Source organism: Staurois parvus, unplaced genomic scaffold (genome assembly GCF_062004578.1).
Source record: "Staurois parvus isolate SC_StPar_1 unplaced genomic scaffold, SC_StPar_1.0 ptg000530l, whole genome shotgun sequence".
In the NCBI taxonomy this organism is placed as follows: domain Eukaryota; kingdom Metazoa; phylum Chordata; class Amphibia; order Anura; family Ranidae; genus Staurois; species Staurois parvus.
In genome coordinates, this window is record NW_028318326.1 from 8,073,666 (window position 1) to 8,100,761 (window position 27,096).

General features: G+C 41.6%; 1 protein-coding gene across 2 annotated transcripts in view; it reads left to right on the forward strand.

Annotated features, from left to right (window-relative positions):
- Positions 1-27,096, forward strand: part of SP3 (Sp3 transcription factor) — a 55,761-nt gene that overhangs the window by 13,995 nt on the left and 14,670 nt on the right. For both annotated transcript variants that reach the window (XM_089690488.1, XM_089690487.1), the window contains exon 3: positions 7,780-9,103. In XM_089690488.1, the coding sequence (XP_089546614.1) occupies positions 7,780-9,103 (1,324 nt within the window). The remainder of the gene's footprint in view (positions 1-7,779; positions 9,104-27,096) is intronic.

A 27,096-nucleotide genomic window follows, 5' to 3' on the forward strand; every position in this document is an offset into this window, starting at 1 on the left:
ATAAAAAACAGAAAATGGGAGACAGTCCTGAACAGAGCAATTATTAAAGTTCTATTCATTTTTCGGTAAAGTGGAGTTGTCATATTAAGCTTTTTGAAAATATATGTCTTAGGTGGAAGTCCACACTTTGAATTGCTTACAAGCTAGTTTTTAAAGGGTTTCTTCATAAGCATGTCTGTGGGTTATGCTGCCACCTTCATGTGAGTGGTCACTGATCAAAAAAGGCAGGTTTCTCCAGCCAGGTATAACCCCTTCCAGTTTACAAAGCTTCACTTTTGAGCTACTGTCCTTAGGTGATGGATGCAACTGTGAAGGCTCCCTAGAGATTCCTTTGCAGAGCATTTTTTGCCCACATTCTTTAATTGGTCACATATGGCCTTGGGACCCAGAGAAGACAGTATCCAGACACTGCTGTAGAAGATCGGAATGGCCCAGTGGTGTGGAAATTTTTGAAAAAACTACTTGTCCAGGGACTAAATCGGTGTCCCAATCTACTTGTCCCTCATGACAATCCACTTGTCCTGATTAAAAAAAAAAAAAAAAAAAAATGTTTTAACCAAAACCGTATTTAAATCTGAGGTGCTGTTAGGAATGTCGGGGACTTTTAAAATCAAAAGGGGCTTTATGGTGACTTAATTGTTTAATTTTTGTTAACATTGCTCTGTTTATCTCCTCCTCCCCTCCCTGCCTGTCTCCGCACCACACCCAGGAACTAGCAAGGAGGAGAGACCTTGCAGTGTAATTAGCACTGATTGGGTGCTTGTCAGGAAAGGGGAGTGTCTGGCATATCCTTTATCTCTTTTGCTGCCAGAGCCATTTTTGCTAGTAATGCACCGAAATGAAAATTCTGGTGACAAAAACTCAAAATGTACTTGGCAGAAAACCGAAATCGAAATGCGCAGTTTTATTTATATATATATATATATATATATATATATATATATATATATATATATCAATTTGTTTGTAAAATATGAAAAAGGATGTTACGGCGAGTAAATGGATACCCAACATGTCATGCTTTAAAATTGTGCATGCTTGTGGAATGGCGTGAAACTGCGCTACTTAAAATCTCCATGGGTGATGTTTTAAAAATTTCTACGGGTTAGTAGTGTAAAGTTACAGAGGAGGGCTAGTGCGAGAATTATTGCTCTGACGTTCGTGGCAATACCTCACGTGTGTGATTTGAACACTGTTTACATATGTGGGCATGGCCTACGTATGCGTTCACCACTATGTGCGAGCATGGGGGGAGGGGGCACTTTAAACTTTATTTTTTTTATTTTTTTGCACTGTCCCTTTAAAAACATTTTTAATCACTTTTATTCTTATCACAAAGAATGCATGCATCCATCCCTTGTGATAGAAATAATTTGTGAGAGGTCCTCTTTATGGAGAGATGTGTGATCACATCTCTGCAATGTAAAGCATTAGATCAAAAAAAGCATTAATCTAGTGCGTTAAAATAAAAAAAATGGCCGGAACCGGAAGTGATATCGCTCCGATCCTCCAAGGGCATAGAGATGAGTGGAGGCCATCTTTCCTTCACTCATCTCTATGCTCTGGGATCGCTCAATGGTTTTTTCGGCACCTGTATCTGTGCTTTTTTTCATATCCGATGGTTGAAAGGGGTGTTTTCAGCCAAAACGTTTCGGCCACCGAAATTTCGGTGCATCCCTAATTTTTGCTTTTTTTTTCACACGTTTAAAAAAATCATTTTAGGCTTGAAAATTACACAACTCCCAAACATTTTATATTTTCTGAAATCGGAGACCCTAGAGTATAAAATTAATGGTAGTTCCAATTTTTTCTGTTGCATGATATTACTGCAGAGGTCTAGGAAATGCAAAATTCTGTAAAAAAAAAATAAACAAAATTAATTATAGGGCACAAAAAAGCAATAAATTACCCTATTTTTTAATAAAATATAAAAGATGAGGTTCTACTGAGTAAATGGATATCCACCATATCAAACCTGAAATTTGCGTGCACTCATGAAATGGCGACAAACTTCAGTACCCTATATTTTTTTATAGGCGACCCTTTTAAAGACCCTTATAGGTCATCAGTATAGTGTTACGGAGGAGGTCTGGTGCTAGAATTATTGCTCTCATTCTGGTGTGCGCGGTGATATGTAACGTGTATCGCAATCAACATTTTTCATGCGTAGGCGCCCCGTCGTGTGCTTTTTAGTTTTGTGCGTGCGTATATGTGGGGGTGGGGGCTCAATTTTATCTCTTATTTTTTTTTGAAGATGTTATGTGCTTGGGTGCAACTTTGATTTTTGTTTTTACTCTTAAAAACATTTCTACTTAATGTTTTTTTTTTCTCATCACATAGGGGACAAAAAGTCCCCTATGTGATGGTTTTTTCTTTACAGGTTCTCTTTAATGAGACATGCAGTATCTAAAAGACCCCCATGTCTCCCCTGTGCTCCCTTGAATGTAATGCAGTGTACATCACACTGCAGTACATTCTTTAACATCTGTGAATGGAGACCCGGAAGTGACGACAAACATCATTTCCGGGTCAGGACAAGAAGGGGGCGGAGTGGACGTGTTCACTCTTCTTTCTCCCCTCTAGATGCCGGCGTGCATTGAGCCAGTCCCGGGCCCACAGATGGGCAAGCGGAGCCCGGGAGACTTGGCGAGCAGGGAGGAGGTTTCACACATGGGGGGCTGGCACTGTGGGCTGTGTGGAAGCAATCGGGCGGCAGCACTGCCTTTAGCCCTGCTTCTTGCCCACAGCAGGGCTAAAGGTTGAAAAAAGCTACCTGCCTGGCGCCCAGAACTACATGTCTGGGGCATCAGGTGATACAAATTCAGCATCCCTGCAGCCATTCGGCACTGGACTATGCAGGCAGCAAACAGGATACAGCATTACCAGTGACCTCGCTGGCAGGGTGCTGTTCGGGTCCAGGATAGTAATCCCTTGCTAGGGAAGTTGTGTCCCTTTGAAGGTCCATGCCTGCTGTGATGGGTGGTTTTTGGTCCTTACTTAGCCCTGCAGCGGGATTGCAGGTATGCCTACCAGTGGTGTATCTGTGGTGATCCCAGTGTGCCCCTAGTCTGCTGGCTAATGCTGTATGCTGTTGTTGGATGGCTATGCTGCACCAACAACAGTCCTATACTTTCATAGCGGTGCATGAAGATCTGACATTATCAGGCTGCGCTGACACCATCTTGAGTCTGTCCGACTGGGACTCGCATGTATCCAGCTTGCCCTTAAATACAGACTCTTCTCCTGCAGCAGTGGTAAGGTCAGCCAAGACCTTCATTTTCACAGTTACTTCTGGTTTGCATGTAAAGCTCTCAGGGAATTTCACTGGGTTGGACTGCAGGGAACACACGACCGTGGGTGCGCTAACCTGCGTATAGGAAGTGTTTGATCATCATCCTTGACTAAAAGATGTTCCTCTGAGATCCACTTTGGATGAGTCAACTATTTGAATGAGACCCTTATGGTTCCTTTGGATTAGGTCCCAGAATTCAAAGCTGCTACAGATAAGATTTGAGGTCCTCTTTAAGGTGTTCTCTCTGGTGGGTGCAGTACTGCAACTGGTGATGTATGTTTGCCAAGTCTTTAATTTTGGCAAAGTGTATGTTCATTTCAGAGAACTAGACCAAGGGGATGTGGGCATTTGGCAGCAACTAGAGGATTTCCCAAGGGCTTTGAGTTTCTCTGGATGATTCCTTGGAGTACTCCATGTGGCAGCTTTCAAGGTTGTGAACAGTGTTTGTCCATCTGAGGATCCTGTGGCTCAAGTGCTGGTCAGTGAAACTTTTTTTTAAAGAAGAAACTTGAGAGGTTGCCCTTTTAAGGGTGTGCATTTATTTGGGCCATCCTTGAATGCCTTGATTCTGAACATGATTGTGGCTAAAATTGCACTCTTACCCCTAAAGAAGGCGCAAACAGAAATTAGTGCAGCTTTCAAAGGTCAAAAAGCATTCCGTTCGTAAACCACAGGCTTCCACCTCCAAGCAGAAGCCTAATATCCAGTTCTGTAAGAATCTGATCTCTAACTGAGACAAGTCCTCATTCCTGATGAAGGATCCTAGAAAGTGGGGTGTCCCTTTATCAGCCTTTGTAGCCATCCAGATTGTATTGCGGTGTCTAGGGGTTACAAGTTGTAACTTTTGATGCTTTCCCCCTACACGCTTTATGCACTCAAGGGTTGCTTTGAAGCCATAAGAGACCATTTTTCTTTGCAGCTTTGAAATAACTGCTGTTTAAGAGGTCATCATGCCTGTGCTAGAAGAGAAGTCTCTTGGATTCTACCATAACTTATTTATAGTTCCAAAACCAAACGGAAATGTCTGGCTTATTATAGCCCTCAAGGGCCTCAACAAATTCCAATGGGTGCAGAAATTCAGAATGGAGTTTACCCGATCACCAGGGGGACTTCCTGGTGGCAGTGGATAGCAAGGAAGCCTACCTACCTGATTTAACAGCCTTCTGAATGGCTTCTGTGGTTTGCAGTAGAGGATCTGCTACTACCAGTTGTGCTGTTTGGTCTTTCCGTGGCTACCACAGTGTTTACCAAGGTGTTGACTCAAGGATTGTTGAGGACCCAAACTATACCCAAAATGGGGTATCTGATTGACCTGATTCTCTGGGAGCAAGCAGCTCAGACCTTGGTATCAAATGTCCATCAGGCAGTGCAGGTCCTAGAAAGGATCGATTGGATACTGAACCTTCAGAAGTTGACCTTATGTTCTAAGGTGAAGTCAGAGGTTGCTGGAGAATACCTTGATTTGTGTCTGCGTGAGGGTACGGGGAGAAGAGGGTGGCAATATTCAATCCGGTTTTATGCGCCCACTTTTACTCCAGGGCCTTACAACTCAATATCCTGTTGGTGTAGGACAGACATCAACAGTCTTTGGATTGGCCCATGCACCTAACTCGTCAGCACAAATCGTCTCTGGAATGGTAGATATCCATGCTGATTCTGGAAAAATCTTTTCTTCTGATGACCTGAAAGATTTTGACAACGGATTCCAGCTTGCTGGACTAAGGTGTTCTGGAAAACCTATTGCATCTCATTCCTTGGTAAAAGCCTTTGTGCATGGTGTTGCACAGATTGCCCCCTTTAGCTTTGTTTAACCTTAAAGGATAAGTTCACCTCTGTGAACGTGTTACACCCATATTTAGGGTGTAACCTGTTCAGCATCTGCCTCCTCTCCCACTGATTTTTCAGCGGGTCAGGGATCTTCTCCTCGCACCCACTGTCACAATTCAAAAAGTGTGCGACCATGGGGGACTCCACCCACAAGTCCATGTCATTCATTCAGAGTTTTGTCAATGAATAAACTACAAATACCGTCATCCATTGCAGCTTGTAGTTCTCCGTGATCTAAAAGGGTGCTTGTGAGTGCTGTGGTAGATCATTGATCTTCCTGTCATTCAGTAGCTGCCTGCCCATATCGGAGGTATGAGCAGACAGCTATACAGATAGTCTACAGGAGCCTGGCATTGCACCCACTATCGGCTGATTGTGGGTACAGTGCTTTACAGGCTCATAAATAAATGTACATTTTATACCTGCAAAAATGTGCAGTTATGTGGTGGTGTGTGTTTATTTATTTTTTTAAAATGAACTTGGGTGAACTTATCCTTTTTAATTTGCTGTTGTCTGTTTCACATACCCCTCCATTTTGAGCATCTCTAAGTTCTTTTGTCGCTTCTTACACTGGAAGTTGTCTTTTGGTAACCATTATTTTGTCTCCTGCAAGGAACCTTCCTGATTCTTCACAAGGAGAAGGGGGTTTGAGGACTCCTAAGCATTGAATGGAGAAGGTGCTTCACTCTTAATGTTGTGTTGGAGCTGCTTAGTTTTAAATGTTAGAGCTTCTCATTTTTAACTTTAGTCCCTGTAAGGGTCAGGCTGCTTCTCAGTCTGCTATTTTTCTAGGTGAATTCTTCATCTTATTCCTCAGGCCTATGGTATCTAGAGCAAGGGTCTTCTTCCTTTTCTGGTCAAGGCCTATTTCACCAGGAGCGTCAGTGCTTCCAGGGCTAATAAGCCTCAAGCTTCTGTTCAAGTTTGTAGGGCTGCTACCTGGTCTTCTGTTTACAAGTTTACTAAGTTTTACTGATTTACATTTTCATGTGTTTTTTTTTTTGTTTTTTTTTATTTTCCAGTTTTGGTCAACAGGGATTGCAGGTGGCTTTGTAGTGAGTATTTCCCCTATTTTGTTTTGAACATATTGGTGTTGTTGCCCTCCCCTCATGTTCGATGCTTTTGGTATTCACAAATAGTCATGAATCTAAAGAATCCATGTCCTGCGATGTATCATTAGAGACTAAACCGTATCCTTAGTCTCCAAAAATAATCCATGCACACCCACTATTTTTTTTTTTTTCCTTAGTCCTTGTAATGTCCTCAGTGTTCCCCTGAACTTTTTTCGCTCCGCACTTTATTTTGTTTGAAATGTAGAGTACACGTTAGTTGTGGTAATGTGCACTGCGGTCCATAGTCCCTAGTCTATCTTGGACGCAAGTAAGAGAAGTTGGCTATTTTTCTACATACAGTGAAACCATGGAGAACTAATGTTTCAAGCTCTAACAGAATGTTAGGTTATATCAGCAAAAAAATTTAAAAAATTGAATTTTTGGGGGGCTGAGAGCAGTAGACAATACGTTTTGAGTTAGGAATACCTACTTGACTATAATTTGTTTAACCAGGATTTTTGGTTAACCTGTAAAATCATTTTCTTGGGGTACAGTAAAGGACACAGGGCTCTCTTCCTCCTTTTTTCTGTGTTCCTTGTTACAAAACTGAGGCTTAGTGAGTTGGGAGGGTTTATACCTGGCTGGGGTACCTGCTTTTTTCGATCAGTGTCCATTCATCTGAAGGTGGAAGCATAACCCAAGTAGTCATAAAAATGAAGTAGCCTTGTGTCCTGTGATAGATTTTACAGGTAAATAAAAAAAAATCTTAATTTTTTTCAAAATGTAAGCCTAGTACACAGTATTAGTTGTTTTTTTTTCCCCCCATTTAGCCCGCTGGGTTGAACAAAAGAGAACTGACAGCTCAGGAGGAGCTGCTGTACCAAAGATCAGATGTTAGTACAGCGATCTCCCCTGCTGTACTATTGTGTTCTGACGGGGGAAGGTCCTCCCGGCAGTGCGGTCATCCATTGGCTGAGAGCGCTGATCGGTAGCAGATCGCCAGACCTTTTTTGGTCATGCCCCTTCGCCCGGCTTCTGTCGGACCTGCTGCTGTACACAGGCCGAATGTCGGCCGGTTCAGAAGAAACCGCCCAACATTCGGCCTGTGTGTACTAGGCTTAAGTTTCAATGGGTCTAGATATTGGCTGTCCCGGATTCAGGGAAAAAGTAGGAACTGAACTGATTGACCATTTAGATCAGTTTGTCCATAGATATAAATTGCTGTCTGTTTTTCATTCGTCAGCAGACAGATGAAAAATGGACACACTGAACACCGTTGTAAAAGAGACAAAGTGTTGGGGATGCCTTAAATTTCATCTCAAGCTCTTTACAGACTTCCTACTTCACTGATATGGAACAAGTATGCAGATCAGGCACTCTGTTTTCTGCATAATTATTCCAGGTCATTGACTAAGAGTATTGACATCAAAGCAACAGCTTGAATGCCAGAAACCTAGCATTTCCCTAAGGAGGTCGGCCAAAATTTTCTCCCTGAACAATTTTCTTAATAAAACGGTTTCTTGATTTAAAATAATGTCCTATGTTTCTAAGAATTTTTTTTTCTTTTTATATATGTATATATTTAACTTTTGTTTTTTCTTTCTACAGACAGAGGATTTGTCATCTGTGCAGTTATCAGGGGGTCCAAACAGATGGGAAGTTTTGACTCCAGCCCAAGCTGCTTTAAAAGATGAAGCTGGAAATATTGTTCAGCTCCCAAGTGGTGCTACAGTAACTTCAAGTGGACAGTATGTGTTACCAATTCAGACTCTTCAAAATCAGCATCTGTTTTCTGTAGCACAAGGCTCAGACACAGCTAATGGAACTCTGTCTAATGTTCAATATCAAGTCATACCACAGATTCAGACATCTGATGGTCAGCAAGTTCAACTTGGCTTTGCCACGTCTTCTGATAATGGTGGGTTAGACCAAGAATCTGGTCAGATCCAGATTATTCCTGGAAACCATTCTGCTAGCCTTTTGTCATCAAGTCCAAATATACTAACACAAGCTGGTCAACTTCAACAGATTCAAGGAGTTACATATGGAGGCCAAACACAAGTTGTTGCTAATGTCCCACTTGGCTTGCCTGGTAACATCACCTTTGTCCCTATTAACAGTGTTGACCTAGATTCATTGGGTCTGTCTGGTGGCTCTGAAGCCATGACTGGCATTACAGCTGATGGACACTTGATAAGTGCAGGGCAAGCCATAGACAGCTCTGATGCATCTGAAAGGACTGCAGAGCAAGAGCATGTTTCTCCTGATGCTGGTGATACAAACTCTGAAACAGATTTGTTTGTGCCAACTTCTTCATCTCAGCTTCCTGTTACTATAGACAGTACAGGAATGCTCCAGCAGAGTGCGAATAGTTTGGCTGGCAGTCCATCTGGGCATGTGCAAACATCTGATCTTCAGGGAAACTACATTCAGAGTTCTATTTCCGAAGACTCGCATAATATTCAGGGCTCCACGTCGCAACAAATGGTACAGCATATCCAACTTCAAGATAGCCAGCAGCCGACCAGTGAAGCCCAGCTTGTGCAAAGTATAGCACAACAGGCAATACAAGCAGTTCAGGCTGGGGGTCAAGCCATATCATCACAAGCTCTGCAAAACCTTCAGTTGCAGCTTAACCCTGGAACTTTCCTTATTCAAGCCCAAACAGTGACTCCTTCTGGTCAGATTGCCTGGCAGACATTTCAAGTTCAAGGAGTTCAGAACTTGCAAAACTTACAGATTCAGAATTCGTCTCCTCAACAAATAACTTTGACGCCTGTGCAGACACTTACACTTGGCCAAGTTGCTGGTGGAGGTACTCCAGTTAGTTTAAGTACTGGGCAGTTGCCAAACCTGCAGACTGTTACAGTAAACTCTGTTGACGCTGTAGGTATTCATTTGCAGCACGGGGATCACTCTGACAGCCCAACAGGTATGTTTCAATTGAGCACTGATCAGTAACTTTAGACTGCATTGTTTTTTTGTAAATATATTCTTATTGGGTACAGTTTTGTGTGTTATTGCCTTGGACTAAGGGTAGATTCACGCTATAAACTTAAGTTTTAAAAAAATATATATGCCCACATGGAAAAACTTAAATTTAAAACCACTTTGTAATTTCTTCCATGTTGAATCTAAGGTGTTTTTCTAACAGCATGATGGAAAAAATCACTCTGCCTGCCCCAAAACACATTGCACTATAAGCACCTTTTATGTTTTCAGGTAGCTGGGTATTTACACAGCCGTACTGTACTGGGCTGTGGTAGGGTTTTCCCTTCATTTAGCTTTAGAACTCAGAAGTAGAATGGATGGATTTCCATTTGAAATTTCAGTTTAGATTAGTCTAAAGCTTCAGTTTTTGGTAGAAAGTGTAGATTTAGGCTAACTAGTAGTTTTATATCTTTTGGAAATACTGGTGAAATCTATGCATCTGAGGCAGTATTAAACCCAAAGCAAACATTTTATTATATTGCAGCTTGCCAATTCTTAGATGTGATGGTTTCATTCATTTTCTTTTTTCGGCTGTCTTGTGTTTTTCATCTGCTGTCTAGACAGGTTTTTAAAAGCTCAAGTTCTCCAGCAGAATATCTGTTTACAGGAATGAGGCAAACCATTTAACACTGGCAGAGATGGTTAAAATGGTTGTAAAAGCTCAGGGATTTTTACCTTCATGCATTGCAATGTACATGAGAGCCTCGGCTCTCCAGGCACTCTTCATCCTTATTGGCTGAGACTGTCTCAGACAGTGAGCCAATGAGGAGAAAGAGTGGGTGGGGCCGAGCCTTGGCTCTGTGCTTGAATGGCCTGCTTCGGTGCCCCCTTAGCAAGAAGGGAGAGGCCAGGAGATCCAGCAGGGGACCCGAGAAGAGGAGGATTGGAGCTGCTCTGTGCAAAACCACTGCACAGAGCAGGTATGTATATGTGTGTTTTTGTTTTGTTTTTTTTTTTTATGCTTTTTTATTATCACTTTAAAATGGTCAGCTTTTATTTATTCATCTAAAACCTTTATCCCAAAAGGAAAAAACCTACTGGCATCTGATTGTGAACTGTGAGCTGGAGTTTGGCTTAAATTAGTGTATTTAAATCTGCTAATACATTTAACACTCCCCTGACCTCCCCCCAGACTAACAATGCTGCTGGCTGCTGTGCCTTCTGTTCTTCATCTAGGATGGTGTTTCACAAATAGGAGGTGTGTTATTGGCCAGATCCCAGGTGAATACAGGGGGGGGGCTTAAAAACATTCAGCCACCACGTCTGATTGTTAAGCTGAAATATATTTGATTTTTGGGTTTAACCATTAGCCGCCCGGCCAATGGCCGTTTGGCGGCTTCAAATGTGTCTCTGCACTCCGGGTGCACGCCATTTGGCGTGCTCCCGCACATGCGCAGTTTGCGCTAATGCAGAGAGGCGCAGCAGTGCGATCTGTCACCGGCCGTGCACCTCAGACACGGCCGATGACAGATCCGAGTACCGGCTCCCGTTGCTGGTACCATGTGACCTGCTGTGACCAATCACAGCAGGTCACATGACAGTTGTATACAATGGATGGCTTCATTCATGATGCCATCCATTGTATACTAGTGCCTAGCTGTGAATGGTCACAGCTAATCACATGCACATGTCATGTGATTAGCTGTGACCAAATCACAGCTAAGCACAAAAAAAAAAAAAAAAAGCTGAATGAATCGATTTCATTCAGGTAAATGCTTGCTTATAGCAAAGTAATTCTTTGCTATAAGCAAATTGTGTAAAAAAAAAAAAAAAAAAAATACTGATCACTTCCCCAAAGTAGTACAATGTTACTATGGTAACATTGTACTACTTTGGTCATAGTAAAATATGAAAAAAAAATCTTAAAGAAAATAAAAAAAAATGTAATAAAAAATTAAATATAATAAAAAAAAAAATATATATATTTTTTTTTTTTCATACTGTCACCAGTCAGTGTCCCTGTTAACCGCCATGCCAGTTATATGATGACGCTGTACTGCACTGGTGACAGTATGTAAAAAAAAAAAAAATAGTGAAAATAATTTTTTTTATTTTTTCATTTTCCGAAAAATTATGACAAAAAAAATACAACTTCAAAAAACTCGCCATGTCTCTTATGAAGTACGTCGGACTGTCTAGGTTGCAAAAAGGGGTCATTTGGGGGATATCTGTACTGTTCTGACATTCTTGGACCTCAAGAAATTAGATTGGCTGTCAGTACTTCAGATTGATCAATATTCAGATCTATACCATAGTTTGTGAACTCTATAACTTTCCTACAAACTAAAAAATACATCCTAATTTGGGTTATTTTCACCAAAGACATGTAGCAGAATACATCTTGGCCTAAATTTATGAAGAACAATTATTTATTTGTAAACTTTTATAACAGAAACAAAGAAAAATGTGTTTTTTTTCCAAAATTTTAGGTCATTTTTTGTTAATTTTAGCAAAAAATAAAAACCCCAGTGGTGATTAAATACCACCAAAAGAAAGCTCTAGTTGTGTGAAGAAAATGATAAAATTTTAGTTTGGGTACAGTGTTGTAAGACCGCGCAATTGTCATTCAAAGTGTGAGAGCGCTGAAACCTGAAAAATGGCCTGGGCAGAAAGGTGTAAAATTGCACGGTATTGAAACCGTTAATATTACTTTGAGTTATCAGGACACTTTCTGTGTCCAATACACGTGGGTTCCATTTTCCCTGTTTTTGCATTAAATTGGGTTTCTACTATGGAGAATATAGTAGTAGGAGAGTTGTCTAAAACCGAAAAATCCTTCTCTATAAGACCTATTTGACATGCTGAAATGCGAAGGATTATATAGGCACACAGCCTGCCTGCCCAGGGCTTTTTTTTATTCTATTCACGGCAGATTTTCAGTAGGATGAAGATGGGTAAATCAAGCACTCATGATAGTCCTTTAAGGGATAAGTTCACCTTTTAGAAAAAAATAATAAATCAGAAGTCCTGCATAGCAAGGTGCTAACATGGAACTTTGTCCTTTTCAATCTTTATAAAGTTCCATTACCTTGTTACGCAGGAGTTTTGACAGTTTTCTGATCCCCAAGACTCAGTATCTAGCTTACTCAGTGCTTCCATGTAACAGATAACAAACTCATTGACTATTTATACACTGGCACTAATTGCAATTTAAAAAGCCACAGATGTGGGACATTAACCTCTAATTGACATTTAAACTCGTGTGTCACCTTGTGTGTCTGTACCAAGGCCAAACATTCCAGGGTGTGTAAACTTTTGATCAGGGCCATTTGGGTGATTTCTGTTATGATTTAAAAAGGAGCCAAACAACTATTTGATAATAAATGGCTTCATATGATCATCATCCTTCAATAAAAGAGCATTTTTTGGCACGATCAGTCATATTTTCAATATCAATGCCAAAATTGCACAATTTCTGCCAGGGTATGCAAATTTTTGAGCACAACTGTACATGCGTTTATTTTGCACTACATTGTACTGTATATCATTTAATTGATGGTATATATATATATATATATATATATATATATTGCAGGTTGTTCTATTTTGTATTATATACACATTATTTGATCACATACGAATTTCTAGTTTGCACATATTTTCTTATTTGTCATAGCATTAAGTGACCAGCGCACTTTATGTGTTGCAATTATTCATTCTGGTATTTAGGAAGGAAGTAGCAGCAGTTCATTTTGTTTATTTTCATTTATTCATTTGTTGTTCTTCATTACATGTGATATTGGGCTTAGCGCAGGATTTATTTTCTTTTTTCACAACATTGACACCTGCTGCAGACCACAACAGCAGTGCATTTTGAACATGATGTTGGAAGTGCGCATGGATCACAGGTTTACTGCACCACATTCTAGTGTGAACCTAGCCTTAACACTGAAAATGCATAACAACTCAATGATCCTACCCCAAATCCAATGAGCTCCTAATTTTCTTTTTTTGTGGGAGGATTTGCCATTGAAATCCAGAGCAGTATTCTCAGTCCTTCCTTAGCTGTCCACTGCTGGACTACAAAGTAATTTCCTGTGTTGATAGGAACTAATATTGAGCACCCTGGTGATTCTTCTTCCCAGCAGCTGGCCCTGCAATGGTTTTGCATGCCTGGCGATAACATCAGGGGAACTAGTAAAAGTTGTTTCTACAGGTAACAGGAAAATGTGATGCTTGAACATACTCTAGAGCAGTGATGGCGAACCTTTTTGAGCCCGAGTGCCCAAACTGCAACCCAAAACCAACTTATTTCTTTCAAAGTGCCAACACTGCAATGAAACCTGAATATCGAGCTTTTGGTTTAGAAAAAACAACTCGTACAGTAGTGCAAACTAATTAACAGTACAGGGATGACCAGAGACTGCGGACAGTACAGGGATGACCAGAGACTGCGGACAGTACAGGGATGACCAGAGACTGCGGACACAGTACAGGGATGACCAGAGACTGCGGACACAGTACAGGGATGACCAGAGACTGCGGACACAGTACAGGAGATGACCAGAGACTGCGGACACAGTACAGGAGATGACCAGAGACTGCGGACACAGTACAGGAGATGACCAGAGACTGCGGACACAGTACAGGAGATGACCAGAGACTGCGGACACAGTACAGGAGATGACCAGAGACTGCGGACACAGTACAGGAGATGACCAGAGACTGCGGACACAGTACAGGAGATGACCAGAGACTGCGGACACAGTACAGGAGATGACCAGAGACTGCGGACACAGTACAGGAGATGACCAGAGACTGCGGACACAGTACAGGAGATGACCAGAGACTGCGGACACAGTACAGGAGATGACCAGAGACTGCGGACACAGTACAGGAGATGACCAGAGACTGCGGACACAGTACAGGAGATGACCAGAGACTGCGGACACAGTACAGGAGATGACCAGAGACTGCGGACACAGTACAGGAGATGACCAGAGACTGCGGACACAGTACAGGAGATGACCAGAGACTGCGGACACAGTACAGGAGATGACCAGAGACTGCGGACACAGTACAGGAGATGACCAGAGACTGCGGACACAGTACAGGAGATGACCAGAGACTGCGGACACAGTACAGGAGATGACCAGAGACTGCGGACACAGTACAGGAGATGACCAGAGACTGCGGACACAGTACAGGAGATGACCAGAGACTGCGGACACAGTACAGGAGATGACCAGAGACTGCGGACACAGTACAGGAGATGACCAGAGACTGCGGACACAGTACAGGAGATGACCAGAGACTGCGGACACAGTACAGGAGATGACCAGAGACTGCGGACACAGTACAGGAGATGACCAGAGACTGCGGACACAGTACAGGAGATGACCAGAGACTGCGGACACAGTACAGGAGATGACCAGAGACTGCGGACACAGTACAGGAGATGACCAGAGACTGCGGACACAGTACAGGAGATGACCAGAGACTGCGGACACAGTACAGGAGATGACCAGAGACTGCGGACACAGTACAGGAGATGACCAGAGACTGCGGACACAGTACAGGGGATGACCAGAGACTGCGGACACAGTACAGGGGATGACCAGAGACTGCGGACACAGTACAGGGGATGACCAGAGACTGCGGACACAGTACAGGGGATGACCAGAGACTGCGGACACAGTACAGGGGATGACCAGAGACTGCGGACACAGTACAGGGGATGACCAGAGACTGCGGACACAGTACAGGAGATGACCAGAGACTGCGGACAGTACAGGGATGACCAGAGACTGCGGACAGTACAGATGACTGCTGACCTTTGGGGAGGGAGGGGGAGCGGGTACCTGAATTTGACAGGTACCCGCTCTTACTTCCGCAGAGTTTTTTTTTTATCTTACCTGTTCCTTTATCCAGCCGCGCGCTGTCTTCCCGGCTTCTGTAGTGTGGGCGCTCGTCGGACAGCCGGATGCCCAGTGCGCATGCGCGAGAAGCGCTGCGCTTTGTGATTGGTCCGGCGGCTTCTGGGATCTGTCATGTGTCCCAGGTACCGCCTTACCATTCACAAAGAGCACTGCTTCTTGCGCATGCGCACTTGGGACCCGGCTGTCACGCACACTACAGAAGCCGGGAAGACAGCGCGCCGCTGGATAGAGGGACAGGTACGGTCCCACTGCAGAGCTGAGCGGCCGGCCCGGTATTCTGACACGGCGGCGGTGGAAATACCGGACCGGCCGCTCTATATTCGCTCCATAAGACGCACTGACATTTTCCCCCCTTTTTTGGGGGAAAAAAAGTGCGTCTTATGGAGCGAAAAATACGGTATTCTCCTGGCGTGCCCACAGATAAGGCTCGGCGTGCCGGCTGTGGCACGCGTGCCACGGGTTCGTCATCACTGCTCTAGAGGAAGGTTTGGGGGTAATATTAGTGCATAGTTATAAAAATCCTTTCAACTGCCTAACTTCACACTACATGCCTTTTTAATCCGTTATGACTTTCAGGCACACTGACCAGCTGTCAAACGAAGTCAATTAAAAATAACAAAAAAGTCAGAATATTCAGATTCCTTCTATAGGCATGGTTGTGACTGGCTGTCTTTATCAGCTGTTTACCTGTTTTATATATTCAAATATTATTGTGTACAATTGCCTGATCGCTCAGTCTTGGAGAAGAGATCTTTAGATTAATGTCAATTTTAGAGGTTCTGTAGCTTGTGTAAAAGACTTCAGAAAGAGAGCTCAAATAAATGACGAACTTTTCTCAGCCAGTAAGCTGTAAGAGATTTCAGAATGCTTAAACATGTAGATTTTCATGTCTGTTTAAATGTGATTAACACAATGTTTTCACCACACTTTGCAAAGCTTTGTATGACACCACCTTGCTGGTACCAACGTTATACAGTGTAAATGAAAAGAGGAGTATGAAGGCAGTGGAGCCCATCATTCTTTTTATGCCCCCTACAAAGCCATTTTTCATATTCATATACCCACTATGTATCACTGAATATGATTTATGGTGCTGATTTTCTAAGGCAGTAGCCATGGTCCTGACCAGACATTTCTTCTATATATGAGTGGGAGGGGCATGAATTTTATTAGTACCCAAAATTAGAAGTCATGGCTGCATTCCTTTTTTCTGAGTGTTTTATTTTTTATTTTTTTTGGACCAAGTGATCTGTCCAGTAACACACTTCTTGTCTTAGGGCGGTTTCTCTATAAATCAAGGGGCAATGGAGCCACCCTTGGACATCCGCATTGTCTGGCGAGGGTAGTGTTAAATGAACTTTGCATACGGTATTAACTTACAGTTCAACTCCAGATAAGTTTTTAGGCAGTTCTAGAACAGTGGTCACTAAACGGCGGCCCTTTGCTTGTCTTTATCTGGTTCTTTGGGCAATATTCCTCCCACTGATACAAGACACTTTTCTGCCAACTGACCTCAATAGTGGGGCACCATTTCTCCCACTAACAGCAACAATGTGGCACTATTGCTCCCAATGATATCAAATGTAATATTTATTCTCACTGCCAGAAAAATTCCCGCTGCCCACAGCCTGGCCCCCTTAAAGCCTGAAGGACAATAAACTGGCCCTTTGCTTTTGAGTTTGGAGACCCGTTTTGGAAAGTCATTTTGCTTTTGGGATAAAGTTTTTACCAAATAAAATCTGACCATTATAAACATTTGGAGTACCATTTCCAGACCTTGCTGGATTGAACGTGACATTTGGGCACTTTGTTCCACATTGGGTGCTTTCCAGACTTCATTCTGGGAAAAGTTAACTGCAGAACACATTGCATGTTCAGAGCCATTTGCATTGCTCCAGTGCTAGTCCCTGTCAACAGAGTCAGAGCTATTGTGCTCTCACGGGAGGAGGGGTGGTAGGGCGGTGCAGCCATTCCTGCTGGGAGGACACAGTGATTATTGCTCACATCTATAGCCTTTGGCAGTAATTGTATGTAAAAATCCAACATGCTGGTTATACCAAAGTCAATTGATGGTGCCCATAGATGGATCAAATCTCAAGCTGGTCCCTGCAGATTTGGCTGAGATTCTAGCTGTCTATGGCTGACTTTACTGAATGAGAGAACCATTTTTTATCCATGTTCTGTGTCCTGTCTTATCAGATAGTGGTATTTGACTGGAACATGACCTGCGGCCACCGAGGTTTGTGACTTTCAGACAACTTTCTGTCAACTACAAAGTGTTGTACTGGCTCTGGTGGGCTTCATCTTTTAGGACTCAAATAATGAAAAGGCCAGTTGCACTGTATACCACCTCATAGCTAGCACAATTGTGTATATTTTACCACCTGTGACACAATGATTATTAAGGCTGAAGACACCATTAGGTGGAGTGTTACAATTGTGGCTTAGTGCTTTCTCTCCTGCCTTTTTGGCATACAAGAAGCTTTGTCTTGTGGCTCCTGTTTCCCCAATATTTGTGGATTGTTTGGGCTTCTGGTGTATTTCCATGGCCCTCCTTTATGTATTTGGTCATCTCCAGTGACTCTCCTCCACACCTGCTTTTGTTTACCACTAGGGCCTAGTTTTTCTCTTGTGCAGTGCACCATGTCTTTACAAGGACACACATACTCTGTGGATAATAGTGGCAATTTCTGTTGTCTCGCAAACTTCCACAAGACTGTTAATTTACGGTTTCCAGAATTTTTTTGTTGGTTTGTGAACAGTTAATGTAAAAACCTACCCACAAGGGTTCTGGGCACAATGTGGTGCATTTTCCCACTTCAACCCGAAAGTGTGTCCGAGGTTCCCAGTGCTATACCTGATTCAGAACTTAGAGAGCCTTCTCTTGCAGAGCCTGTATTTTAGCAGGTCCCATTAAAGCAAAAAGTTATTGATCCTCTGATAGATGCATTGTATTCTACTTTAAAGTTAGGGAATCCGCCTGGCATTTCAGATATTGAGTCTTACATTATACAATTTCTTGTACAATTTTTCTTTAGATTTACCAAAACCATATAATATGGGGCAAACAACCCAAGCACTTTCTGTATGCAGTCACAATTCCTCTCTTCTGTTCAGCGTTCTACATTGTTCTCCTTCTGTTAAACACCAGTTGGTTTATTTTTTTTATTTTTTTTTTAGCAGTTTTTGATTCTCAAAATCTCCCATGTGGAACAACTCTTAAGTTAGATCAAGCATCTTTGTTTTTCTTTCCTTTGTGGCATCTTTGCACCCCTTGATGCTTAGTTCAGAGAGAAGTGTGGGAATACCCAAGTAATTCTAGAAATTAGTTATTTTTCCATAATTTGAAGCGTAACCATTTTCATTGTAGGGTTTTGTGTTGTCTTGCATTAACAGGAACTAGTTTCCATCACAAACATAGGATTTCCCAGCACACTTAACAGCCAGTTTGCAAAACAACTAGTTTTGCCCTGTCTAACAGTTTGCGTTACAAACAGAGAGGTTTGTTTGCACACATTTTGCAAATACATACGTAAGCCGCAGTCCCAAGTCAAGGGTCCTCTGCATACTGTGGACCTAACTCTAAAATCTCCAGAGCCTCCACAGTAGGTGCATATATATCAATGGATAGGTTAAGGGCAGGTGTACCTAGAGGTGCCCATCTCCCTTTAAAGGGACACACGTGACAAGCACATATAGCAAAGTGATAGAAAAAACATCCAGTGCCTCCTTGCATCCAGTTCAGTCAGCTGTGAAAAAAAATGGCAACCATCCCAACCTATAACCAGCCTTATCAGCATAGTGCACATGGACGGGCAATGCACATCTCAAACATTTTTTCTGTTTTTAATGTAAACTGTAAGGACCAAATTGGTTGTTCTGCAAGCTGACAGGTAAGTATTGCTGGGAAATCCTTTGTGATGTGCATTGCCCTTTCATGTGCACCTTTCTGCTAAGGTTGGTTATAGGTTGGGACAATTGCCATTTTGTTTTGTTTTTTTTGTACAGGAACTAGTTTCCATGGCTCTGCTACCCTTGTGACTCTACACTCCAGTGTACTTCATTATTCCTTTTTTTTTTTTTTTTTTTTTTTTTAAACTTTCTACCCATGGCACAGACTGTTAGATGTTCCTTGGTGTCTCCTATTTCTTGGCTTCCCTTAATGAAATGCCTTGGATGGTTTTACTATAAGAGTCCGTGGAGTTGATTTTACTAAAGGCAAATAGACTGCATTTGCTCCAGAGCTTGGTAAATGAGGGGAAGGTCTGGTGACTCTTATCCTCTAATGATGTACAAGCAAAAATTCTGTGTGTTTTTAATTTCCTTGCAAGTGAATGGGCATTTATTCTTTCTAATGTAAAGCTTTACCTCATTTACTAAACTCTGGAGCAACTGCACTTGCAATGTGCACAGCCTGTTTGCTTTTAATAAACCAACCCCAGTGTCCCACACTAACTGTTCTGCAGTTGAGTATACTTTCCGTTTTGCACTGCCCTAAGCCTATTATATACGATCAAAAAATCGTACAAAAATACAGCTTTTGAATCGATTTATACATAAATCTGATCGTCAGTAAACCACTTTTGTCCGAAATGATTTGAAGGGACAAGCACGAAAATTTTTCTTGTACCAGATCGTACGATTTTCATTTAAGCAGCACTATTTTCATCCAAAAATACAAAACAAATACATTATGTCACTTCTGAATTTTTATTCTGATATACAATAATTTTTCTAACTTTAGTAACCTCTTCACTTTAAATATGAGACTTGCATGCAAAAACAAAAAACAGATATTCATCCAGTATTTCCTTTCCCATGGTTCCCTTTCTCTCATGTTTTCTCTTTTTAGCTTGTGATTTTGTTTTTATCAGCTGAAGAATTCAAAATTGAGCGTATGCAATTATCTGCTCTTTATTGCTGATTTTCTTCTTCCGATGGAATGGTGTCTCTTCTTTCTACCTGGAAAGTCTCTTGTTTGGTATTTTTTTCTTCAATCTAATTTTGAAGAAGCAAGCGTGTTTGGAATCATGAGTTGTATGTCCCTTATTTGAATAGTGAAGGTTCCACCTCCTTACTAGCAGGCAGCATATATTGCTAATCTTCCAAAACCTCCCTGGCGAACTTTCTATTACATGAATGTACTCTTTAGTGGGATGTTAACTAATTCAATACTGGGCAATTTTACACCTTCCTGCCCAGGCCAGTTTTCAGGTTTCAGCGCTCGCACTTTGAATGACAATTGTGCGGTCATACAACACTATACCCAAACTAAAATTTTATCATTTTCTTCACACAACTAGAGCTTTCTTTTGGTGGTATTTAATCACCACTGGGGTTTTTATTTTTTTGCTAAATTAACAAAAAAAAGACCCAAAATTTTGGGGAAAATAAAGTTTTTCTTTGTTTCTGTTATAAAAGTTTGCAAATAAATTGTTCTTCATAAATTTAGGCCAAGATGTATTTTGCTACATGTCTTTAGTGAAAATAACCCAAATTAGGATGTATTATTTAGTTTGTAGGAAAGTTATAGAGTTCACAAACTATGGTATAGATCTGAATATTGATCAGTCCTGAAGTACTGACAGCCAATCTAATTTCTTGAGGTCCAAGAATGTCAGAACAGTACAGATATCCCCCAAATGACCCTTTTTGCAAAGTAGACAGTCTGACGTACTTCATAAGAGGCATGGTGAGTTTTTTGAAGTTGTATTTTTTTTGTCATAATTTTTTGGAAAATTAAAAAAATTAGTTTCACTATTTTTTAATTTTTTTTTTACGTATTGTCACCAGTGCAGTACAGCGTCATCATATAACTGGCATGGCGGTGATCAGGGACACTGACTGGTGACAGTATGAAAAAAATATATATATATTTTTTTGTATTTTTTTTATTTTTTATTAAATTTCCTTTTTTTTAAGATTTTTTTTTTTTTCATATTTCACTATGACCAGGAAGAAGTGATCAGTATTTTTTTTTTTTTTTTTACACAATTTGCTTATAGCAAAGAATTACTTTGCTATAATCAAGCATTTACCTGAATGACATCGATTCATTCAGGGTTTTTTTTTTTTTTTTTTTTTTTTTTTTGACGTGCATGTGATTAGCTGTGACCATTCACAGCTAGACACTAGTATACAATGGATGGCATGAATGAAGCCATCCATTGTATACAACTGTCGTGACCTTCTGTGATTGGTCACAGCAGGTCACATGGTACTGGCAACGGGGCCGATACTCAGATCTGTCATCGGCCGTGTCCGAGGTACACGGCCGGTGACAGATTGCGCCGCTCTGCACTTTTCTAAGTGCTTCAAAGACGCTTCATAACCCTGACTCTTAAGGTGAATTATGCTCATTACAAGCCCAAATTTTGATTTCTGGAGTTACGAAGTATGACAATTCCAAGAATAGACCGGCAATGATTGTATCAAACACCTCTGCATTCTGCAAAAGATTAGATAAAATTTGAAGACGAAGATCTTTCTGATCTTCTGTCGAAATTCAAGGCACCATCTTTGCCGAAATCTCTCATTCCCAAATCCTCTGTTAGATTCGCTGCACGGTTTGCCTGTTGATGTTCAATTTTCCTGCCATCATTCATCCACTCAGTCTTCGATCTGAGCATACAAGGGTTCGCACTCTGTCCACGTTTGCATCTGTCCTTTGCGTTTTTGGCTGCCCACATCATTGTGGATCTCTTCCCTTCCCTAAACCGCCTATGCTATTTAAAAACACTTGATTTCTTCATGGAATGTTCACCATAAGCCTGTTGTAACAGATTTGAAGTTTCACTTCTCACTATTGCCAGTTTTTGTGCTAAATTTGATGTTAATCTGGTGCTCCAGGTTCCCGTCACTCGTTTTCCACCAACAGCACAATGCACACGGGTTTCTTCTACTACTCCATAAAAAACAGGTCTTTGACCCATGCAAGATAGAACTTGTCAGACCATGCTTGAATGTGAAGGGCTGTGTGACTCGCCACCATAATGCTTCACCACGGGCCTTTTGGAAGTAAAATTGTAACTCCTTGTATATTCAGCCTTGGTCAACCAGGATTTGTTCAGGTCATTATGTCCTTGAAAAGACTAGGATGTGGATTTAATTCATCCTTTGTGCCTGATATATTAGTCTTTTGATGCTGCTATGCATCCTCACCCCTTTCCATTCTAATATACATGATGCTTTTTACTTAACCTTTTTTTAAGTTTGCGTGTCTCTCCCCCCCCCCCCCCCCCCCCTTTTTTTTTTTTTCCTCTTGCTATCTCCCCATTTTAATTATTCACAGAGGGCTATAATAACCATACCCATCATTTTAGAGATTTGTTTATTTGGTGACATCCCTTATGTTTTTGGGCTTCTCACTCCTTGATTTCATGGGCTAAGGGTGTTCTAACTAAGCCTCCAGCTGGTTGATCTGCTTTTATGGACATATCTTTTCTGTTCTGACTTCCCTTTCTTAGTCAAGAATTTGTATGTTAGACTTTCGCCTTACTGCAATAACTTTAATAGTTGACCATCCTAGCTGTCAGTCCCAAGTGTTTTTGTATGCAGTTATTTGTTCTCCCACCTATTTTTCTTGAGGATGTTAGAGTGCCCTCTACGTTTAGTTGAGACCCATCACTCATTCAGGTGCCATTTTTCCCTTCAGTGATTGTCTGCCCTGATTTGCAATACCAGTTTCATTCTTGCAATTTTCTTGGCAGTGACCTCATCCATATCCACTCAGCTGTTGATTATCATTTTCTTTTCCTTAATGGACTCAAAACATTTTTTTTGTACAGCAAGTACTAAAGTGCCACAATCTTTGCACCTTAACTGTAGAATCCATTGAAATTTGCTATAGGGGATTACAGGAGAACATATTCGGTGTGTATGGTACACTAATCTCTAGTTCTAATTATGCCTTCACAGTTCTTGGGATTTAGGTGCGCTTGTTCTACAAGGCATTTAGATCTCATAAAGGCATGTTACAAAATAAATATGCACCTCTATCATTTACACACACACTCACACACACTACCTCAGAGAAGTGAGTACACCCCTCACATTTTTGTGAATATGTTATGATATCTTTTCATGTGACAACACTGAAGAAATGACGCTTTGCTACTATTATTATTATTCTACAGTATGTATATAGCGCCAAAGGGTTTGCTCAGCGCTGTTCAATAGCAAGGGGGACAGAAACAAAGATACAATACACGAATGTAAAGTAGTGAGTGTACAGCTTGTATAACATGTAAATTTGCTGTTCCCTCAAAATAACTCAACACACAGCCATTAATGTCTAAACCTCTGGCAACAAAAGTGAGTACACCCCTAAGTGAAAATGTCCAAATTGGGACCAATTAGCCATTTTCCCTCCCCGGTGTCATTTGACTCGTTAGTGTTGCAAGGTCTCAGGTGTGAATGGGGAGCAGGTGTGTTAAATTTGGTGTTATCACTCTCATGCTCTCATACTGGTCACTGGAAGGTCAACATGCCACCTCATGGCAAAGAACTCTGACGATCTGAAAAAAAGAATTGTTGCTCTACATAAAGATGGCCTAGGCTATAAAAAGATTGCCAAGACCCTGAAACTGAGCTGCAGCATGGTGGCCAAGACCATACAACGGTTTAACAGGACAGGTTCTACTCAGAACAGGCCTCGCCATGGTCGACCAAAGAAGTTGAGTACACGTGCTCAGCGTCATATCTAGAGGTTGTCTTTGGGAAATAGATGTATGAGTGCTGCCAGCATTGCTGCAGAGGTTGAAGGGGTGGGGGGTCAGCCTGTCAGTGCTCAGACCATAAGCCGCACACTGCAACAAATTGGTTTGTATGCCTGTCATCCCAGATAGAAGCCTCTTAAGAAGATGATGCACAAGTAAGCCCTCAGTTTGCTGAAGACAAGCAGACTAAGGACATGGATTACTTGAACCATGTGCTGTGGTCTGATGAGACCAAGATAAACGTATTTGGTTCAGATGGTGTCAAGCGTGTGTGGTGGCAACCAGGTGAAGAGTACAAAGACAAGTGTGAATTGCCTACAGTCAAGCATGGTGGTGGGAGTGTCATGGTCTGGGGCTGGATGAGTGCTGCCGGCACTGGGGAGCTACAGTTCAATGAGGGAACCATGAATGCCAACTTGTGTTTACATGTGTAAAGGTGATGGACTGGCCAAGCATGTCTCCAGACCTAATCCCTATTGAGCATCTGTGGGGCATCCTCAAATGGAAGGTGGAGGAGCGCAAGATCTCTAACATCCACCATCTCCGTGATCTCGACATGGAGGAGTGGAAGAGAACTGCAATGGCAACCTGTGAAGCTCTGGTGAACTCCATGCCCAAGAGGGTTAAGGCAGTGCTGGAAAATAATGGTAGCCACACAAAATATTGACACTTTGGGCCCAATTTGGACATTTTCACTTAGGGGTGTACTCACTTTTGTTGCCAGCAGTTTAGACATTAATGGCTGTGTGTTGAGTTATTTTGAGGAGACAGATTTACACTGTTATACAAGCTGTACACTCTTACTACTTTACATTGTTGCAAAGTGTCATTTCTTCAGTGTTGTCACATGAAAAGATATAATAAAATATTTACAAAAATGTGAGGGGTGTACTCACTTCTGTGAGATACTGTAAGTATATGTATTTTTTTAAATTTCAGCTTGCCTTATGTTTTCATTGCCATTGATTACAGTGCTTCATGATATTAAACAAGGCTATGATCAGATTAATTTGTACACTACCACTTAAAAGTCTGATTATAAGTATCACATACAGTATATCAAACCTGAAGTGCATTTTAATTCCCAATTAACCTCCCTGGAGGTATTCCCGAGTGTAGCTCGGGGTAAAGTTTCAGCACCACAAGCGGTAACCCCGAGCTACACTCAGGAATACACTGCAGCGCTGCTCTGGGATCTCTTCTTCACTTACCTTGTCCTTCGTTCTTGTGATGTCCCTCCTGCAGTGTCCCCAGCAATGTCCTCCGGCCGATTCCGGCATCCGTCTTTCGGGTTCTGCTTCCTGCGACGTCGGGACGTACAGGGACGGAACTGGCGGGAAATTTAAAAATGTGAAAAAGTGACATTCACTACATACACTAAAATCACATAGTAAAACATTACTGTATCAAGGCATTTCACAAACCTTTTGTCCCGAGTGCTTTGTCCTGTGCCCTGCCTGCATATTTACCGTTCTTTCTGCCTGGAAACTGAGAAATGTCCATGGCGTCCAAAAAGCGTCCCTGTAGGTCAAAAGCGGTTTTAGACCGGCTAGAGAACAGCGATAGTAAATTAGAACCACTTGCAGAATTGAGTGATGATTCATGGGGAAATTCGTTATCGGACACTGAAAACTATTTTGCCACTTTGCTCAGTGATGTGCGAACTTGGCGCTATATTTCAAATTTCAGTGTTTTTGGTATGATTATATTATTGAATTAAATTTATTATTTTATGATTATTAAATTATAATTCATGATTTCGTTTTTCAAATTTTAACATACCCGGGATATTTACTAGACTCTTGTTCAGACAGATTTCAGTGAGTTATTCCTAAAAATTACAGGCCTACAGTAAAAAAAAAATACATATTTCCATGCAAAAAAAAGTACCGCTTTGAGCACAGAAATACTGACATAATCAGACTGCTAGGGAGGCTACGTGTACATTGTCATATTGGCAGACTGAAAAATAGAAAACGCCTTGAGACCAGAAGGCTTATTCTGTAAGTGAAAGAGCAGAATGCACTGAATCGCTTTAGCCAATCAGAATTAGAGACCCATTCTAGGATAATGTAACAGATAAGATAACAATATTTTTTCCTTGCGGCCTCCTGATTGTATCAATGGTCCCCCTTTTTCTCCTCACACTTTCAATCACCTCAAACTTAGATGCAGTCTGTACTGTGATGTCATCAGTACCTACTGTATTTTTCTAATTTTACCGGTCTTTGTAGGTAGCGCTACACTTAATTTTTCACTCCTCAGTCCAAAGAAACCTACACCTTGTGCAGTGGGATTTTAGTTTCCTGGTTGAGAAGTTTCAGGTGAAATATTTTGTCCTGTTACTGCCCGGTATACTTGTATGTTGCTGTTCACTGCCAGTCTTGCACTGGCTGAGCCGCACTTCAACTATATACCAGCTTGTAATCTACCACTCGAGACGTACTGGTGTGGAAGATGGAATGGGGGTAGGCGAAGCTGCTGTACAGTTGGCAGAGTTTAGAATGACCTGCAGGAAGTTCTTATTAAATTAGATTACTACTGCACACTGTTCTTGGACACTGTTGTGATGACGTCAGCCACAGAGCTGCTCAAGCTACACGGGTGGTGAGGGAACCAGGTACCCTGATAAAGAAGCTTCTAGTATCATGTCCCCTAGACAGGAGGTTCGAGTCTGTGAACAGTGACTTTAATTATGGACTTGACAAGCAGGGTGCATCTGTCAGGTAAGCAGATCAGAGATTAGTACACTTGTGCTAAAGACATGTTTGCCTGGAGTGGGGCTTTAGTCCTTCATTGACATGTTAGTGGTTCCACAATTTTTGGGTATTGCTTTATGCCGTTGGTACATCATTACTCTTTTCAGCACATATGAGGGAAATCATGCTTGAAGAAAATTTAAACCCGAACTCAGGTAAAAATATCAAAGAAAAAGCCAATTAAAAGAGAAAAAAAAAAAAAACTAACCAGCTTTTGTTTCAATATTCATTCAATCCAAAGATTTCTCATGCTCTAGGTTTTTTTTTTCCTGTCAATATATGTCCTAAGTCTGGCCAGCATCATTTAATCTACTCCTCCTGAGCCCATGTCTTGAACCCACCCCAGCCTATGACTGGACAGTGAAAGGTGACATATAGCAATGATAAGGTCTGCCACACGTGTGTGTTTTTGGATGTCATTCCTAAAAAGCCACAGCAACCCATGGCATTCTATACAGCACATTGCTCTCAATATTTCCTTTTTTTTTAATTCTTATGCTGCTAACTCAGTTGCTCACTGTTTGAGATATTTCTCTATGCTAACTGGAAGACTCCTGAGGGGTTTGGGGACCCTGCTTA